Raw genomic sequence first — 20,517 nt, forward strand, 5'->3', positions numbered from 1 at the left:
TTTAATATAATAATACTTTATATATAATTATTTTTATTAAAATAAAATGATCAATAGTTGTCATACTTATAGCAGTTAATAACTTCTACAGGAACATAGGAACAAGAGGTATTTTAGATTAAAATATTAGATGGGCGTTCTTTTTATATAACTTTTTACATATTTTTGTTATGATTTTTATAATTTGAAATGCCATTTAAATTTTTGCCCTTATTATTTTAATTAATAATATTTAATTTTTTTAATTAGTAAAAGATATGCAACTTTTCAAACCAACTAATCATCATATCTCAAATCATAATATCTCACAGAAGAAAAATAAATTATAATATATCATAATTAAGAATTAAATTTTCTATCTCTTGACTATCCTTAAAATTACTAATCATTACACTATTTTGTCTCATAAGCTCATTAATAATACTTATGATTAAGTGTAAAGTGTCACAATTTTAAAAATTATAAAGAGTATTTTCACACTTTGAGAACAATTTTAAACAGGTGATTTTTTAATTATATTTTAATTTTAACTTAAATACCGATATATATTTAAAAGTTTTAACAAGTGTGTGACACGTGGTTATCAAATAATGAGAATAGATAAATGAGAAAAAAAAATTAATATATATATATATATATATATATATATATAATTTTTTTTCATAACACGTTTAAAACACTTTTCATAATATTGATAATATGTTAAAAATTGATATAGTATTGCTAATGGGAATACTGGGCTAGGATGGACTTGGCCCAGTATTATATAACAGGCCCGTAATTTTGGCCTCCTCCACCTCTCCCTCTCAAGTGGCATCCACGACGAGGAGACGCTGGAGAAGGCACCGCTTCCTTTCCCCTCCCACCGCTCTGTAAGCTCGGGATCCAGATTAGCGCCTCGGGAAACCCTAGATATATGGATTTATAGGATCTGCGTGAAGATTCGGGGATTCGAAATCCGTCGGAATCGCCGTTTCTGCGATAATCGTCACCAAGTTACGTAAGCTTTCGTCTTTAGATTTGCCGTTCATATAGATTTAGCAAATTCAGGAATGATGTGATGGTATTAACCGTGCTTGATGGCGCAAATCTCTGGTTCTTTGTCATTCGCGATCTCAATTTCATGAATTAAACCTACTGTACTTGGGGATAAGAAAGGTGGCTTGAGACTGCTTGAACAGGAGGGTGGCTGATCTGACGATCTGTGGCAGTTGGTTTCCTTTGGATGCTTGTGTTTTCGAGTGGTAAAAAAATGTCGTTTTACTATTAACACTGTTTTACATTTTGGATATTTCAGGAAGGATGTCTGTAGGCTCCAGGTAGGTGGATTTTTGTTTGCTTTCATTAGATCAAACTTTTTTGACTTAGTTTTTTGTTATCAGTATCTTATCATTCATTCATGCTATCATACTTCAAGCTTAGATTCTTGCAAGTTTGTCGCTAGAACCACACATTGGGCTTCGTGATATTAGTCGGATATCAGAGACAAATTTTGCAACGAATCTTTTGATGCCTGCTTGTGTGATTTTTTTCTCTCATTTAGTAAGTCAATAGATGATCACTGAATTCTGCTCGTTTCATGATCATTTAGCATGATTATATATCTATGCTACAGAGGGAATTGGTTGCAACTAACTATTATGATAAGTGGATTCTTGCAATTTTGTTCCCTACTTCCCTTTCAGAATTCTCCTTTCTTTCCATATATTCTTTGTCGTCATTCCTTTTATTTATGGACTTGTATTTTATATTCAGGACAAGATTAATCAGATCATGGCTATTGATGAGCATGAGGATAATTACTTACAAGAGGATGAGAGAGCGCTTGGAATCAACATGAATGAAGGAAATGCAGCAGAGGCTCTAACTAGAATAGAACTTGATGTTGCATATTCTTCAGAGAAGCTACTTAATTTGGAAATACTTTTGATGCTGGTAGCTGATAGAGTCAATGATTTTGAATCTTCGAAGATGGAGCATGGGGACATTCTAGCTGAGTCTGTTAAGAAGTTTTTTGAATCTGATATATTGTGTGGAATTTTATGTGCGGAGGTGAAAGAACTGCAAAGCTTCTTGTCTTTTCTACAAACTGAAATCATGGAGACATGCCAAAATATTTTTGATGGTGAAAACTTGGAAGCAATTGCTTCTGAAGTAGGAGAAAAATTGCTTGATGCTGAAAAATCTGTCAGGAAGTTGCAAGATTCAATTGCCGATATACAAAAACAGTCATTGAAGTTTGAAAGCATTCTAGCTTTGTGTCATGTTGAAGCTAGTAAGTTGTTCATATTTCTTAGGTTGCTTTATAGTTTGCACATATTGAGATGACGACACTAATTTCTTTAATGCATGCATTTAATTAGGGTTGGATGAAGATCAGGAGTTTGATAATGGTCATTTGTCATCCATCTGCACTGTTGATCAACAATGGAGTGTCTTAAAAATGTTGGATGAATCATTGGCACGAGAACTCGATCTTGAAAACAAGCTTTCAGACACCAGGTCAAATGAGAAGGATCTTAAGCTACAGTTGCTTTATGCAGAAGCAGAACTTGACTTCATTAAAGAGTCAATTGAAATACATTTGGAGAGAGCACTCGAGGCTGAAAATACTGCTGAAGTTCTTTTGGCTATTTCAAAAGAATTTGCTGGTAGACTTGAGGTTGTTCAATTTAGTTTAAATAGTTCACTTAGACGAGAGAATGAGCTGAAGTCTCATTTGAATGTACATGCTGACAAAACTACGAAGGGGAGCACAGGGACCATTCCAGAAATCATCTCCCTGAAGGAAAAGGTGAAAATACTTGAGGAGCAGCTTAGACAGTCTCATGCCCAGATGCAGCTGGCAGCGGCCTCAGTTGAATCAAGTCATAAGCAACAATGTTTTTTGCATTCTGAACTGGGTCTAAAGGAAAATGTAATCGAGGGTCTCAGAGCTGATGTTTTGAGAACTGAAAACAGAGTTGGAAGTGCTGAAGGCAAGTATGTTGAACTGCAAGGCATCAACATCAAATTGAACGAGGAGCCTGTCTTACTTCAAAAAAGCAATTCCGAGAGAACAAACCTTTCACGGTCTAGTGATTCAGATATGCAATTGGAGCATGCAAGGGCATCTGTTGAAGCACTTAAAGAGAAGCAAAGTGGATTATATGATACAATTGATGATATGGGAATTGTGATTGAGGAGCTCAAAATAAAGGTTTCAAAAGCAGAAAGTAGGGCTGAGAATGCTGAATCTAAGTGCACTTTGTTAACTGAAACAAATTTAGAACTAAATGAAGAGCTGGGTTTCCTAAGAGGCAAATTGGAATACATGGAAACATCCACGCATCAAGCTGAGGGTGCAAAAATTGCCACCGCTAAAGACATTGGTATCAGGACAAAACTCATTGGTGATCTGGTCATGAAACTAGCATTGGAAAGAGAACGTCTTCAGTCAGAGGTATGATTTTAACTTACTTTTCCGTGTTCTATTCTAGTAAATCTTTAAAAGTGTAGAGACTAATAGACTATTCCCATGTGTGAACTTTTGCAGTTTTGACTTAAAATTATACTAAGAACCAATAAGAATGTTCAATCTCGAGTAAGGTAAATTGAAACTAATCTTGAGTCTGAACTATATGCAATAAAATTTAGTTGAGGTATATTGTTGTTTCCCTTCCTGTGCATTATTGTACCAATTAGTGTATCATACATGTTACTGTATTTGTGTGCTTTGACATGTGCTGTAGTTATGTCTTGTATGATGATGAATGTTGCCCATCATTGCACAATATGAAAATTAAACAGAAGTTATGCTGTTACATATCATATGTGAGAATGTTGCAGATTAGTTGAATAGGGTTTCACACACCTTGATTAGTAATGCATGTGGCTTAAGTCAGGTTCCATATGTTTCACATTTAAAAAAAAATGTTTTTCCAGAAAATAGCTTATCTTCTTGTGTGTTTTGTTTGGGCGTTTAAAAATTAAGTATTTTTTTTAGTGTTTGGCTGTTAATGTAGGTATGAAACAGGCCAAGTATGATAAGATATGTGGGCTGTTCTTGAAAGAATCCCACTTTTAAATTATGTGTTTGTGGAAATATATCATAAATTAATTTACAATACTTGTATGTATTTTTTTTTCAAATTTATATATTTAATATCATATGTGAGCTTGGTTGTAATATCATATTTATGACACTTGCCATTAACTTTCTTATTCTTCCCTTCTTTGTTGTCCTTTTTTACTTTTTCAAATATAAAGTGTTCAATTACACACTAAAAAATGTCTTTTATTCCAATCTATATTGGTGTTGCTTGATTTAATCTGGGCTAAGGCTTCTCTATGTTCCACTCTTGCAATTTCATCTTTCAAAATTGTCTCTTGAGAATTTGTCATGTGTATAGTTTACATGAATTATTTTATCTCGTTCTGTTAACTTCTACTGTTATAGTCGATACTTATTTGTTAATTGATAAGTTGCATTAGATTTACTCAAGCTATTTAGGATCCTCTCGGTGTTCTTTTAGGATGTTATAATCAAACTTGTAAATATAGTGAACTTCCAAAAGTTATCTCCTTTTGTCCGTGTTTCCTTGCAGATATCTACCTTGATAAAAAAGAATAGAGCTTTGAGCGAGAAACTGAAAAGAAATTCTTCAAGCTACAAGGGAACCCACAATGAAACTCTACCTGGCACAAAATCATCAATAGAAAGACCTGCAGAATCTTTTAGTAGAGACATTCAGGTGGGTCAACTAGATTTCGTTTTAAGTTTTCAGTGCAGTGTCCTCATCTTTCATTTCTAAGATTATCAATCCCGTCTCCAACTCAATTCTAGTGATCAACTAAACAAGATTTTTTGTATTCTTTGTTTGTTGAGCAGCTATATTTTCTCAATGACATACATTAACATGCAATTTACATGTTAACTATGTATCAGGCAGAGAACCTAGCTGCAGGTATCGGTGAGATGCATCTTGTGACCACTCTTTCAGCTGAGGAGAAGGCCTCAGGTTCGGATTCAAAGATCGAGACGGTGAGGAACATCGAAGCAGCTCAACTCGACCCAAAGTATCTTTGCATGGCTATCCTCGTCTTGTTTGTGGCTGTCCTTACCTTCTACACGTATCAACAAGAAAGCAATCCCGTGTACTAACTGGAAGGACTTCCTAGTTGCCTTAGCTTCCGATTCAATAATCAATAGCATCCTATCGACTGAAGAGATTGTTGCTTAGATTTTGGTGTTCGTGTTGTTGAGTTTGAGTAGAAAATTATGCAGCTAAGAAAATGTGATCAGTAGATCAGGTATAATAATTTCTAATTTTGGTTTGTTACGCTTGGATGCTGTTGGATTTTGAAAGTTTAAACCTAGAAAATGTTTTAGGATCTAACTGTTTTTTTTATTTTTAACCTCAAAATTTGATAAATGACATTTTGTCAGTTGTACCTGAAAATTCATATCGTAGTACACCTTCTTTAGCCTCCTGTTAGAGAATATATGTCAGGAAATATTTCAATGGTCTCCTATCACCTGTGAATGGAACCTTTCTTCCGCCAACAGAAGGTCACCGTACATTCTCTCTCACCCGACATTCTCTGACAACAGACAGGATCTGAAGGTATGAAGCGTTATATAAAAAGCAAGGTCCTATTCCTTAGTCAGGTACGCACACATATACACTCGTCTTGAACAGTTCTTTTTTCCATCTTACATTGTTCTTCTATGCAAAAAGACCTGACTTGAACGTCGGAGGGTCTGCGCCGGGGACTTCTTTCTTGGTTTTTAATCTCTAACGCTCAGAGTGCTTGTCTGAGTGTGTGTAAAGTTCAGGTACTACCAGTCCTCATACTAAGATCAGGAAGTTCCACGTGGGGGTTTACTTTTCGGACGTCCATACATCGGGTGCGTCAAATTCACTTCTTTATCAACGTCATCTTCATCGGCCTCCATCTAACTCAGATTCTAGATAAAATTAGATATTAATTTAGAATAGCAAATAAAATTTATCCATATTTGAAAGACTAAAAAGATGTAACAGGAGCTCAAATCAAAATAATTCTTTAATAAAAAAACGTAATTTCTTATTTATTTCTCAATTACAAATTTACATTTAATTATTATTTTTAAATTACATTTTAAAATTTAGATATTTACTTTTAAGCTCCATGCTTATTTCAAAGCTTTTTAATACACGTTTTTTTTATCGTATTATAAAAGTTTTTTGTAAAATAGTTTATTCACCTCTCAATTGCAGCTAGATTTGGCGCCAGATTAATACTTAAAGTCCTGATTAAGCTAGTTTAGCATCATTAATTCCATATATATATATCCTAATATTTCGCTTCGCAGTAACTAATTCTGTTTAGTGCGTTTATTATCTGGCGATTTTCTCTCTTTGATTGCCTGCTCTATTTAAACTCCCCCTCCCTTTCCATTTTAATTTCCACTCCAACTCGATCGAAACCTAATTAACATCTCCTCAATCTCCAGCTTCCACTACTTTCGTATTTCTAATATCATCAAACAGACTCATCATCATGGCTGTCGCAGTTGTCAACAACGTTAACGATATGCTAATTTCCTCTTCCGCCGCCAGCGCCAGCGCCAGCAGAGTCGAGGTTCGCTCCGTGTGGGCTCATAACCTCGACGAGGAGTTCGCCCTTATCCGCTCCGCCGTCCCGTTCCACCCCTTCGTCGCATTGGACACCGAGTATCCTGGCGTCGTCGTCGCTTCCAAAAATCCCTACTGCACCCTCACCCTCCCCCAGCGCTACGAATTGATCCGCGCCAACGTCGAGGCCCTCCGCATCGTCCAGGTCGGTCTCACCCTCTCCGACGCCGCCGGCAACCTCCCATGTGTCATCTACAGCGACGGCACTTGTGTGAGTTACGTGTGGGAATTTAATTTCCGCGACTTTGACATCAGCCGCGACCGTTACGCCCCTTCCTCCGTCGAGCTGCTCAAGGCTAATGGCATCGACTTCCAAAAGAATCAAATATGGGGCATCGACTCTTGCAGATTCGCCCACCACTTGGCCACCTCCGGCTTGCTTTCCTTTGGCCATTTTTCTCCCGTCTCCTGGGTTATCTTCCAAGGCGCCTATGACTTCGCCTTCCTAGTCAAGATGCTGACATGCGACTGCCAATTACCAAAGACCGTTCGTGAGTTCTTGCACCTCGTTCACTTCTTTTTCGGCAAAAGGGTGTTCGATGTGAAGCACCTTTGCAAGCATTGTCCTGGGCTTTACGGAGGATTGGAGCGGGTGGCCTCTACCGTCGGAGTTGAGCGAGCAGTGGGTTCTCGACATCAGTCCGGCTCCGATAGCTTATTAACATGGCAGGTGTTCTACCAAATCGCCTCTCGTGTGAATCCACAACTCATCCATCGTCCAGAACACATGGGAACACTCTTTGACCTCCAACTGCAATAGTAATTAATCCAGCTAGCGGTGGCTTTTGGGTTCTGCATTAGAGTTCATGGTTTCTCTTGGTTGATAGTGATTCAGGATTAACTTAATTTGTCCACAAGATTAATTGTCCATTGCTTCATCGTATCTTTTTGTATTTAAGTACAGATTACATGCTGCTGCATAAATTGTCAATATTAATTCTTTGGATCATGAGTTGTACTTGTTGTTTTGCTTTGCCTTAAATATAATCATCCCCTGAAGTAGTGTTCTGGATCATTCTCTGTTCAAATTCTGAACGATACTCAAATGCATGCTACACTGCATGATTGATTAACTTTAAACAATATAGTTGGGAGCATAGTGGAAGATGTATGCTTTATCTACAATGCAAAATGGCTCATTCTTTACCATTGAAATGAAAAAGGTACGTAATGAGACAAGGGCGCATCTGATATAGGCCCTCAAATCCTCAATTATCCTTTCTATTCCTATCCCTACTTATGAAAAATCTGAACAGACTTTTGGAAGATGACACCTCTAACAATAAGTTGCTTGGACTGGGGAATGAGTAATTTTGTGCACATAACTATTAAACTTTATTTAGATAAACATAATATTTTTATTCGGAGGGAGAGTTAAATTTTATTCAATTGAGTTAAAAATTGCAAATTCATATATTATCCCATTTAAATTGGAACCTATTCAAAATAGTCAATTGTGTAAATTTTGAATAGTCAATTGTGTAAATTGGAATCGATTAAGAACAATTAGAGTAAACTAATAAGGATATTGAATCCATTGAATTTCTAATTATATGAATGTTATCTTATTTAGATAAGTGTTGGATTTGACTAATGTGGACAACAATTGATTGAAAAATATTGAATAGTATTAAGTAAATAGCAGATGAAACCGTTATGAGGTAGGTCTTTCATGATTGAAATACACTAATCGACAGATGTCGAAGGAGACAATTGATACTGATACGGTGCATAAAGATAGGACCCGATAAGATCAGATAGTCAATAGTCAAAGGGATGTGACAGTCAAAAGTCAAGGAGACGTGACAGTCATTAGTCAAGGGACATGACAATCAAAAGTTTAGGGGACATGATAGTCAATAATCATGAGAAAGAGGGAGTTAAACCGCCCCGCGTCACTAGTCGCATAATTCCTGGTCAGTCGTCGTCAGGCCAGGCCCTCAGATCCGAGACATAAGACTAGGTTTGGACTAGCCCTAGGCCTACCCCTAACTGATCAAATCTTCCCAGCTCGGACTGTGTAGACAGACCTGGTACATTCACTAAGACAACTCCCGGCCGGCCTTTTAGCGATTAATTCATGAAAGATGGGTCCCTCACCACAATTTTAGATAAAACCCAGGCTGGTTGCCACGACTTATCCTCCTTATCAAGACTCAAGCCGAGTGGTAAATCTAAACGTTTATCCCGAGCTGTCTGTAGCTAAACTTGGGTGGGACGGAAAGCGCTAAGCGACAACAATGTTAGGGAATCATAACTTCCTATCATAGAATGACTGTCGTACGTCAGGAAATATTCCAATGGTGTGCTATCGCCTGCGAATGGAACCTTCTTTCCACTAATAGAAGGCCACCGTACATCCTCTCTCAGCCGACAGACCTTGACACCCGACATTCTCTGACAACATGCATGCTCTGAAGGTATGCAACATCATATAAAAAGGGAGATCCTCTTCCTTAGCTAGGTTCACGCACATACACACTCGTCTTGAACATTTATTTTTCCATCATACACTGTTCTTCTGAGGAAAAAGGACCTGACTTAAGCATCAGAGGGCTTGCATCGGGGACTTTTTCCCTGGTTTCTGGTCTCTGACACTCCGGGTGCTCGTTTGAGTGTGTGCAGAGTTCAGGTACTACCATTCATCATATTAAGATCGGGGAGTTCTATGTGGGGTTTACTTTTCGGACGTGCATACACTAGGTGTGTCAAAGTCGCCTCTTTGTCAACACCAATGCCATCTTCGCCAACCTCCGTCTAACTCAGATTCCGGACAGGATCAATTTGGTGTCGTCTATGGGAATCTTTTTCACCTATTCTGGAACGTGACGATTGAGGACATTGGTAAGATTAGCGTCACCATGATAGCCGGAGAGTACGAACTGTTCAAGGAAGCCAAGAGGTGAGCGACTTCCGAAAGCACACCACCACTTCACAACCACACAGGATGCTTGCAGTTTCAAATGACCAGACCCACACTTCTGACAGATGGTCTAACAGGAAACAACCCAAGAATTCCCCTCGAACCTTCTATCGCGAACCTTGCCCGGACTATTATAACAAGAAAGAGCAACACCAGGCCTCCAAGGCCGAGTGTTCCCTTCCCAGAGATTCAAAGAAGGGGAAGGCCATAGTTGTCAGGGAGGAGCCGAGGGAGTTGCAAGTGCCCTTTTCTTAGAGGGTGCTCGAAGAAAAACTGTCGAAGGGGTATAAACCCTCAGCCATCGGAGAATATGATGACAGCAATGATCCAGAAGATCACCTTCACAAATTTTGAAATGCTACGCTGTTACATCAGTACAGCGATGCCATTAAGTTTCGAGTATTTTTAAACACTCTGTCTGGCTCGGCTCAAAAGTGGTTCGACGGATTTCCTGTTGGATCCGTCACCTACTTTCAGGATTTCAAAAACGCTTTCCTGCGCCATTTCGCTAGCAGCAGGAAATATCAGAAGACTAACCATTGCCTATTCACTCTCAAGCAGGGGTCTGTAGAGCCCCTGAGGGCCTACATAAAATGCTTCAATCATGTAGCCCAGGATATCCTATCCTCTACCTCAAAGATTTTGATGAGCGCCTTCTCCCATCGTCTGGTAGAAGGGGAGTTCTTTTGAACCCTTATTTGAGAGTCTATGAAGAATTTTGATGAGATGCTGGGGAAGGCGCCAAGCTATATTAATGTAGATGAAGCCCAAGCGGACCGAAGGAAAGCAAACAAGGCGCTTGCCCTTAACAACAAGTCAGAGAGAAGGCCACCCTACCTCTAGCTCGACCCTTTACCCACTCCAAGGAGGCCTGACCAGGATTTCCACCTGGTCAGGAATCCAGGGGGTGCAACGAGTCAAAGTTGTTCAAGCCCCAAACACAGTTAGTGGGGGCCCCGTTATTGCACCTACCATAGGCCCCACACCTATTCCATAGGAGATTGCATCCAGTTCGCTTGAGATTCTTGGCGGGCAGCCGAACTGGGCCTGCCTCTGCTCGAGATCGCACACAAGCTTTAGAAGCTGTTGGCCAACTCGCTTACTACCGTAGGGCAATCAAGTAAATCTCTACCTGAAAGTAGAGGTCAAGGACCTCAACAGCCAAGCCGGGGCAAGGAGCTGGTTGAATCCCTTGAGGAAGAGAATAGGGGAAATATTGCCATCTGCGAGATCGACATAATCTCCGAGAGACCCACAGATGGAGACTTTGCTAGAGCTCGGAAGTCTCATGAACGTCGCTTAGAGATACACGCGGTAAGGTGCAACCGGGAGCAAGCTACAGGGCTCGTAATCAGCTTCGGGCTACAAGATCTGGAGGGCATGGAGCTCCCTCATGATGATACTCTCATAATCAAAGCCATCATCGCCAATAGCCGTGTGGCCAGGGTTTTCGTTGACACCAGAAGCTCTATCAACGTGTTGCTAAAAATGCATTCAAGGGCATGCAGATCGACGCCAGTGAGCTCCAACCCAAAGCCACCTCCTTGTATGGGTTCATAGGTAATAAAGTACGACCAATGGATCAAATTAAGCTAGCCATATCTTTGGGTAGCGAACCATTGGTAAGGACATGGAGGAGCACCTTCATCGTAGTGGATTCTCCATCCTCCTACAACGCCATCTTAGGGAGACACGGCCTACACGAATTCTGAGTAACGATCTTCACGTTTCATCAGAAGATAAAATTCCCTGTGGGAGACCAGGTCAGGGAGGTCAAAGGCGAGCAGCTGGTCTCCCGCAGGTGTTATATCGACATGGTGAAGGTCAAGGCCCGCAAAGTTCAAAGAACCCAGGATGAAGAAATCCACGTCATCCAAGATAAGCCTTTGCCTATAGCCGAAGAACTCATTCCCTAGGAGAAGGTCCAGCTTTATCTTGATCGCCCGAAGACCATCACTTGCATATCAAGTGACCTGCCGATCGAAATTAAGACGGAGCTGGTCAAATTTCTAGTGCGCAATTGGGGCGTCTTCTCTTGGTCCCCCAAGGAACTCTCGGGAGTCAAGCCTGAGGTAGCTAAGTACAAGTTGCATCTCCTCCCTAATTCTTAGCCGGTCAAGCAGAAGAAGAGAAACTTCTCAACCGAGCAAAATAAGATCATCCGAGCTAAAGTCGATAAGCTCTTAAAAGAAAGACACGTTAGAGAAGTAAAATTCCCACCCTGGCTCTCTAACATGGTCCTAGTGTCTAAACTCAACAATAAGTGAAGGGTCTGTATCGACTTTCGGGACCTTAATCGGGCCAGCCCTAAAGACTTCTACCCTTTACTGTAGATCGATCAGATGGTGGATTCAACCTCGAGTTGCGAAAGGATTTGTATGCTTGATGTCTACCAAGGATACCACCAGATTTCTTTAGCTCAGAAAGACTAGGAGAAAGTTAGCTTCATCACGACCGACGGTAGTTTCTGTTATACAGTCATGTCGTTCAGGCTACGAAATACAGGTGCTACTTATTAGAGGATGATGGACAAGATCTTCCGAAAGCAGATAGGGCGAAACATGGAAATCTATGTAGACGACATATTGATCAAGTCTACTATGGCAAGAAACTTGATTGCCGATGTGGAGGAGACCTACGATACACTGAGGTAGTACAGGCTAAAGTTAAATCCCTTGAAGTGCTTGTTTGAAGCTTGAGGACGAAAATTCCTGGGATACCTTGTTACCGAATAGGGGATTAAAGCCAACCTGGAGAAGGCTTAGATACTTCGAAACATGCATGCGCCTCAGAATCTGAAAGAAGCCTAGAAGCTGGTGCGCAGAATCATGGCACTCTCCAGGTTCATATCCTGATCTGCAGATCGGGCGCTTCCCTTCTTTAAGGTGCTCCGAAGAGCCGTCATGTTTCAATGGGATGAAGAATGCAGCAAAGCTTTCGAGGAACTGAAGCAAAACCTGGAGACCCTGCCTTCATTGTTTAAAACCTATTACCGAGGAGCCATTCTGGGTGTATCTGTCAACTACCCTGAGGCCATGGGGGTAGTTATGGTAAAAGAACAAGATGATGCACAACGACCAGTGTATTTCTTCAGTCATCTATTAAAAGGGGTCGAATCTCGATATATAACCTTGGAAAAGTTGGTTTACGGGTTGGTTTTCATGGCTCACCGCCTAAGACCTTATTTTCTAGCACACCCAATTACTGTACTGACCAATTGTACCATGGGGAAGTCCCTTACCAACATGGAGGTAGTTGACCATCTCATTAAATGGTAGCCAAGTTGGTAGAGTATGATATACAGTATCAGCCCCAAACAGCAATCAAGGCACAAGCCCTGACCAACTTTCTAAAGGAGATCCATCAGCATGATTCTGAGGAAACATGGAAGATATATGTAGATGAGTCGTCCACTCAACAGGAAAGTGGAGTGGGGATACTTCTTTTGTCCCCTCAAGAAGATATCATGCAACTAGCTGTCAGGTTAAACTTTAGAGCTACTAACAACAAGGCAAAATATGAGACGCTTTTAGCTGGATTGCAGGCAACTCAGCATGTAGGAGTCACTCGGGTAATCATTTACTTAGATTCTCAGTTGGTGGATTAGCAGGTGGCTGGCAACATTGAAGTCAATACTGAGAAGCTACAACATTATAGAGAAACATATGAGAAAATGAAGGAAGGCTTCAAGTAAGTCACAGTAACCAAAATTCCTAGGGCAGACAATCAGAGAGCAGATGAATTAGCTAAGATGGGCAGCTCTTTGACCACTTAGGTCCTGGATAAGTCAATAGCCCAAAGTTTTCTAATAGGTCAGATCGACCTACAGAACAACTTTGAAGAATCAATCGACTGGAGAGTCCCAATGATCATTTATCTTCAATAAGATATCTTACTCGCACATGCTGAAGTAGCCAGATCAATTAGAAAGAGAGCTCATGCGTATACACTGATCGAGGATCAATTATATAAGTGGGAATTCTCTCGACCACTACTAATTGCTTAGGCCTAGAGGAGGTGGAGTATGCCCTGCAAGAAATTCACCAGGGATGTTGCAGTAGTCACGTAAGAGGAAGGACGCCAGCTCGCAAACTATTACTGACCGGGTATTTTTGCCCACCTTGCAGAGAGATGCTCAACGGTTCGTGGTCACTTTCCTCTCTTGCCAAAAGCATCAGAACCTGACCAATTAATAACTAGCATTTTTGTGCATTATTTTGGCTCTTATTATTAGAATTTTTACCTTCTCGCATGCTAAATTTAGTGTTTATATTATGTGTTGTTAGTAGGAATTTATTTTGGACTTAATTATAAATTTCCTATAAATTATGGTATTTAATCTCATGTTTTTATTATTGATTTGTAGGAAATCAAAAGAGCTATGAATTAGGGTTTGATCGGATCGAATCTGGCTTGATTTGGAGGTCAAACAGAGGAGATCAAGCTGAATTAATACGAACTGTTGATCCAGATCTAGAGATCTTGTTCCTTCATTCCGATCTAAGCCATCCAACCCGTCATTCAGATTTGAAGCTATGTTGACCGTTAGATCAAAAGAGCAAATCAACCTCAATTTAATCTCAAAAATAACGGCTCAGATGCAGATTATCTTCATCACTTTAATCAAATGGTCAGGATCAATCTTCATCAAATCGAATGACCCATATTAAAGGAGGGGAAAACCCTTTCTTTACTCTTCTAAGGAACGAATAGATCCGAGGCTCTTCTCTCACGTTTTGGGGGCTAGGGCACGCGACAAGCTTCACCAACACCACCTTCCCCCTTCATTCTTTTTCCCACCGGCCGATGACTCTTCCCTTACATTCATTGTCGTCGGTCGGCCATCCCTTTCTACTCTTCTTCTTCTTCTTCTTCTTGATTCCAATCGGCCTCCTTTGCTTCTTGATTCCAGCAGTGACGGCAAGCAATTCCAGGCGACGACAAGCTTCGGTAATGAGCATCCACCTCACCGGAGTGGTTCTCCAATGTGATCTCCACTGACTGGCTTCCTTCTGGTAGCTCCGTTGTCTGGGGTTCAGGCAGTAGAGTAAGGAGGAGGCGACGGCGGTTCATCTAATTTCACAACACCTCACAGCACCTCCATTACTTCCGTTCAACTTCCATCCGAGGGGGTTCTTCGGTGGAAGATTCGTTTATCATCACCGTTATTGAAGCAAGCATAGCTGGTATCTTGGTTGCTACTCATCGGTTCCAGGGGTTACGGAGCAGGGTGTTTCATGTGACTGCAGGGAGGGTTAGAAGAGGAGAAGTTTGTACCCATTCCACTTCATTCTGGACAGCAGTTCTTCATCCATTCATTCCATTTGTTGGGTTGTTTCTTTCCTTTAAAGCTTTCATGTGTTGGTTGATTTGTTGAGTTAATCATTTGGTTCTATGATTGTTGGTTGTTGAGTTTGTGAAATGCTTGTATCAAATTGAACTCCCTTGTTAAGGTTTTATACATTAGTTTCAATTTGATTAATGCTCACAACATGTTCGGTGAAATGCCTCAACCAATTATGGTATTCTAATTGATGTTATTTCTTTAGTGTAATTCCATGCAATGCTTGTTAATTTAGTGATTTATGTTTTCATGATGTTTGTTCTTCATTTTAATGCAATTATGTTAGATTATATTTCTTTAATGCTTTAGGTTTCATTACATGCTTAGTTTCATTAATGATTTACTTCATGTTGTCTTTTATTTTTTACAATTGTAGTTAGGATAGACTTAACTATTATTACTTGTATTATCTTTCATTTACTAGATTAGGTTCCATTTAATGCTTTGTCATTTCATTCCTTAGTTTAATTATATTGATAATTAAACTATAACGTAGAGTGACAATATGTTGTGGATTAATTGTTGACACTTAGTTAGATTTCATTCCAGCACTAGCTTAGTTTCCTACTTGCTTTGCTTTTCATTTGTTAGATTTAGAATCAAAATCCAAAACTCTCATTTCCATATTAAATATCCCAAAAATAGGAATAACATACAATCCTAGATTACCATCCTATCGTTGCTTTCGTTGGGAGATGACCTGAGTTATTTCTATACTGGATTAGTGTAGTTAGAGGGCGTTCATAACTTAAAATTCTTTTGATATCGTTTTCATGACGAAATCACCCATTGGCCGACTGAGATTTTAAAGACCTCAATAGTCTCTTGTCCCTTTGCCCAATGAGGTATGAACATCGTGAAAGCTTTCTCTATGACTCCCAAGAAAAGGCGATTTCTACTCGTCGCGGTGGATTACTTCTCCTAGTGGGTGGAGGCAGAGGCCCTGACCAGGATAATTGAAGGAGCCGTTATACAGTTCCTATGGAAGAATATCTTATGCCAATTCGGAATTCCGCATAAATTAGTCTTAGACAATGGGAGGTAGTTTCAAGGACGCAAGCTCCAGGAATGGTGTCAGGGGTTTGGTATAACCTAAGCCTTCACTTCCGTGGTGTATCCTCAAAGTAATCGATAGACCAAAGTCACTGACAGATAGATAGTCCGGGGGTTGAAGGTCAAGTTGGACCACATGGGCGGTAATTGGGTGGAAGAGTTTCCCAACATCCTTTGGGCATACCGAACGACTCCACGAGAAAGTACAGGGCTCACTCCCTTTCATCTCGTCTACGGCAACGAAGCAGTCGTGCCAATTGAGGTTGGGGTTCCATCCATCTGACGATTACTGTATGACTCTGAGAATACCGACCGGTGGCTTTCAGAGCTGGATCTTATCAGTGAAACCTGTGAGAGGACGACCGCCCCGATTAACCGCGTACCTACAACGGATGAGTCAAAACTATGATACGAAGGTGATCCCCCGTTTCTTCAGAGAAAGAGATTTGGTATGGAAAAGGATTAGACCGGTAGGAGAGTAGTTATGGCAATGGGGCGGGGCGGGTTTACCATCCTCATCCTCGCCCCGTTCTCATTTTTTCGGGTTCAGGGATTCCCCGAACCCAAACCCATGGGGATCAAATCCCCATCCCCGCCACATTCTTAAATTTAATTATTAGTATTATTATTTTATCATTATTAATGATAATATTAATATTAATATCAATATTAATAATAATATTATTATTATTTTCAAAATTTTTAATATTAATATTAACACTATTATTAATACTTTTTAAAAATTATTATTATTATTTATTAATATTAATAATAATAATATTCGGGGCGGGTTCGGGGATGGGGATAGTATTCTCATAGGCGCCCCAAACCCACCCCATCCCCGAAAAAATCGAGGATCCCCATCCCCATTTCGGATTTTCCCCACGGGCCCCAAACTCGTGGGGAAAATTGTCATCCCTAGTAACTAAGTTAACACCTTAGTGGGACGACGCTTAAAAGGTCATTAAAAAACTAACGTCTGATGCCTATTATCTACAGGATGCTCAGGGTAGAAAGTTGGACCGCCCATGGAGTGCTAATTACCTTCGGCTTTATTATGTCTGAAAATGTTAATCTTTGTACTAACAACTGTTTGAGAGAAAGATCAATAGTCGGGGAATGAGTACTACAGACATATGCACAAAGTATCCGGTTGGATAAACCCGGGCAGGATTATGCTGAAGTCTTTTATCCCCTTTCTCCTTGTGCAAGCCCCAAGTAGTGCTCTTCCAAACCCCGCCTAATAGCCCAAGCTCAATCGGGTGAAGATCTAAAAATCTCATTTACGATTAGCACTTGTAGCTCTCAGCATAAATAGTTCCTCTTGCTTGAGAATGCAATAACCCGAAGGTACTCCTACAAAGAGATCTACGTTGAGAGAAGTCGTGAAGTAGGAATGAAGAACAAGGATGAAAGAACTAGAATAAGCCTTTATTGACAAAGGAAGTAAAAGAAAAACGAAACAACAAATGTGTTAGACAAGAGGTCACTTGAACTCTGGAAAAACATCATCAGGCATTTCTTTGATGATCTGACGATGGTCTAGGAAATCCGCTGGAAGGTCAGATGATAGGTACTCTCCTTCTCTGAGCTACTGGAATGCTCCTATCGCGCCATACGCAAGCGACCTGACAAAGCGATCTCCTACTTGGGAGTCAAACTCTGTAGAACGCAGGTATTCTTCTCGACTTGTCTAAAGATGGTCTCTCTCCCAGCCTTATAAGCTTCTAAGGCGATGATAGATTTGGACAAGGCAGCTCATGCTTGAGATAGCTCCATATGTAAGGAACCCAGTTTTGTAGTCTGGGATTCCAAATCTTTTCGATAGTCCATCAGAAGCAAGTCTTTGGCATTGTGCTCATTAGTACAATGGTCCATCTCTTGTTTATGCATGAGCTTAAGGTTGTCTAGAGCCTCTGTCTGTCGGGCTTGTTCCAACAATGCCTTCTCTTTGAGGGCTAACTCCTCATGGTACTTGACATCGACTGTCTGGTGGAGGGCTTCAAGCATTTTCTTACCATCTTGTAGAAGACTGGACTCCAGTAAGGCTTCACTGAGAGTTTGTTTGTGGGCTTCTTTTAACTTCTTCAAAGACTCCACTTTCACTTTAAGTTGGTACACTTCTAGAGTGGAGTCAGAAGGATGGGATTCAAGGTCTTCAATACGATCTTTCAGGATTTTGTTTTGCCAGTACATGTTCATAGACACCTAGCTCAAGTGCAACCCCTCGGCAAAAAGCTGGCCATAAAGAGGGTTAGTCAAAATCGAAAGGGAAGAGAAATAAAGAAAGGTGAAGGCTTACCACAATAGAGTTTTTAGAGAACAAGTCTACTTGGTCGGGAAGTGAAATGACATCTAGTTGCTCCACAAATTCCTTCCAAGCATTTGCCAGTTTTTCCCACAGCAAAATGGTGTCGGCATAAGGAAGTGGGTCTTCATGCAAACCCTGCTGGGAAGGCATAGTAGCGTGAAAGAGAAACAGTCGCGACCTAAAAGAGCTAGGAGCAATCCCTCTGGTAACAAGACGGGGTGGAAGCGGAAGGTTAAGGAGAGGAAAGTCTGACAAGGGCAGCTGGTAAAGATCGCCTCTTTGGAGTGCTCTTCTCCTAATCGACCGAGGCTTTCCCTGTTAGAGTGTATACTAAAAGCCTAGCTTTTATAAACATTTATTTTGAAATAAAAGAATTACATTTGGTCAATATCTACATTTATTTGTTAAATGTAATTGTTCAATTAATTTATATAGTAGATAACATAGAGTGTGGTGTCACACTCAGAAGATCATGTTGTCGGTTCTTTATAAATTATAAACAGTTTCTCACGACTAAGATGGAAAGGAACAAGCTATTAGAATAGTCGTAGTATAATTAAATATTAGTTTATCTTGATTAATAAATTACACTGGTACACTCTAAGTGTATTGAGTAGGACCATTTTAGGTAAGTTCTTTTTGTACTGACTTAATAAAAGAACTAGACCTTAGTTATTATGGAAGTGTGCGCTCTTAATCCTAATATAATAACAAGCACAAATATTTAATATTTATTTCTTTGGCTTATCAAAAGGTGAGGTTTAGCTCGATAAATCAATATGCCCGATAAGTTGGGAAATGATATTACTTATAGTGTGTGTTGTTGATTATAGAAGGAATCTGTGTCCTAGTTATCTAGGTTGAGAATGTCCCCAAGAGGAGCTCATAAGGATTGCCATGTTAAACCCTGCAGGTGGACTTACTCCGACATGACAATGAAGTTGAGTGGTACTACTCTTGGAGCTAGATATAAATTAAGTGAGTTGTCAGTAACTTACTTAATTAGTGGACATTCGTAATCTTAAACACAGGGAGACTAATACACTCATGATAAGAAGGAGCTCATAATGTAATTTGGGATTGGTGCCGTAGTGCGATAATAACTCTCTAGTGGAATGAGTTATTATCGATGAACTTGAGTTGTGTGTTCGGGGCGAACACGGGATACTCAAGCTCATCAGAAGGCCAAAACCAATTTCTCCTCTAGGTCCCTGTCGTAGCCTCATTATAGCCTCAAGTCCATCCAAAGATAAGCTCATCTTGGTGCCCAAGAAGGAGGCCGGTCCAATGCTTGGTGACCAAGCAAGGGCCGACCACATTCTCTTCTATAGGGGCCGACCCTTTGCTTGGTGACCAAGCATGTAGGGGCCGACTACAATAATTTAAACAAGGAGGGTTGTTTTGAATTTTTAAAATCTTCTCTTTGTAGAAAACTATAAGTTTTAAAAGAGAGATTTTAATTTTTAAAACTTTTCTTATTTGAATTAGGCCACATGTTTTAATAGAGAGTTTTAAAAGTTTTGAAACTTTCATTTTTTAACCATCCTCATGGTTTAAGAAAAAAAGGAAGATAAGTTTTAAAATTTAAATTTTCTATCACCATGTTAAAAAAGGAAATTTTATAAGAGAAGTTTTAAATTTTAAAACATGGTTTTAATTTTTAGAACTTTCCTTTTTTAACTCCTACTTTAGGAAAGAGAGCTTGTAAAATTTTATAAGAGTTTTTCTTCTTGTAAAATTTTATAAAAAATAATATTCCTTTCCTCTTATGGTGGCCGGCCACCCTTGCTTGGTGCCCAAGCAAGGTGGCCGGCCAAAAAGAAAATAAAATAAATCATCATCCAAATTGATTTGGTGATTGATTCAATCAAGAGGAAAGAAAAGGAAAATTTAAAGGGAAAAGGAAAAACTAGAGGAAGATTTTAATTTTTGTAAAAATTCTTCCCATATTTTCCTTGGGCAAGTATTATAAAAGAAGGGGTGAGGAGGCTTCATGAGACACAATTCTTATTCTCTTGCTTGGAGGATTTCTTGGTGTGGCCGACCCTCTCTCTTCTCCCTTTCCCTTTGCTCTCTTCTCCTTGGTGGTGGTGGTGGCCGGATTTTAGAGGAAGAGGAAGAAAGCTTTTGGGTGGTGTTCATCTTGGAGGATCATCGCCCACATGACGTCCAAGGCGAGGCGAGGAATACGGCAGAAGATCTCGAGGTCATTAGTTTACAAAGAGAA

At 39.9% G+C, this 20,517-nt stretch overlaps 2 protein-coding genes across 5 annotated transcripts; both read left to right on the forward strand.

The window, feature by feature from the left end:
* Positions 1-777: 777 nt before the first annotated feature.
* Positions 778-5,321, forward strand: LOC122009248 (WPP domain-interacting tail-anchored protein 1-like). 4 transcript variants are annotated; one of them, XM_042565335.1, is made up of 5 exons: positions 778-995; positions 1,756-2,275; positions 2,364-3,442; positions 4,587-4,733; positions 4,928-5,321. In XM_042565335.1, the coding sequence occupies exons 2-5, from the start codon at positions 1,774-1,776 to the stop codon at positions 5,141-5,143; spliced, it is 1,944 nt and encodes a 647-aa protein (XP_042421269.1). In that variant the 5' UTR covers positions 778-995; positions 1,756-1,773; the 3' UTR covers positions 5,144-5,321. The 4 variants fall into 4 exon arrangements, with proteins under 4 accessions (XP_042421269.1, XP_042421267.1, XP_042421268.1 ...); XM_042565333.1 differs by having other exon boundaries at positions 796-1,000; XM_042565336.1 differs by lacking the exon at positions 778-995 and adding an exon at positions 1,194-1,319.
* A 1,204-nt stretch (positions 5,322-6,525) lies between these two features.
* Positions 6,526-7,419, forward strand: LOC122010900 (probable CCR4-associated factor 1 homolog 11). Its single transcript, XM_042567367.1, has one exon. The coding sequence runs from the start codon at positions 6,526-6,528 to the stop codon at positions 7,417-7,419; it is 894 nt and encodes a 297-aa protein (XP_042423301.1).
* The last annotated feature ends 13,098 nt before the right edge of the window (positions 7,420-20,517 follow it).

Source organism: Zingiber officinale, chromosome 8A (genome assembly GCF_018446385.1).
Source record: "Zingiber officinale cultivar Zhangliang chromosome 8A, Zo_v1.1, whole genome shotgun sequence".
Lineage (NCBI taxonomy): Eukaryota > Viridiplantae > Streptophyta > Magnoliopsida > Zingiberales > Zingiberaceae > Zingiber > Zingiber officinale.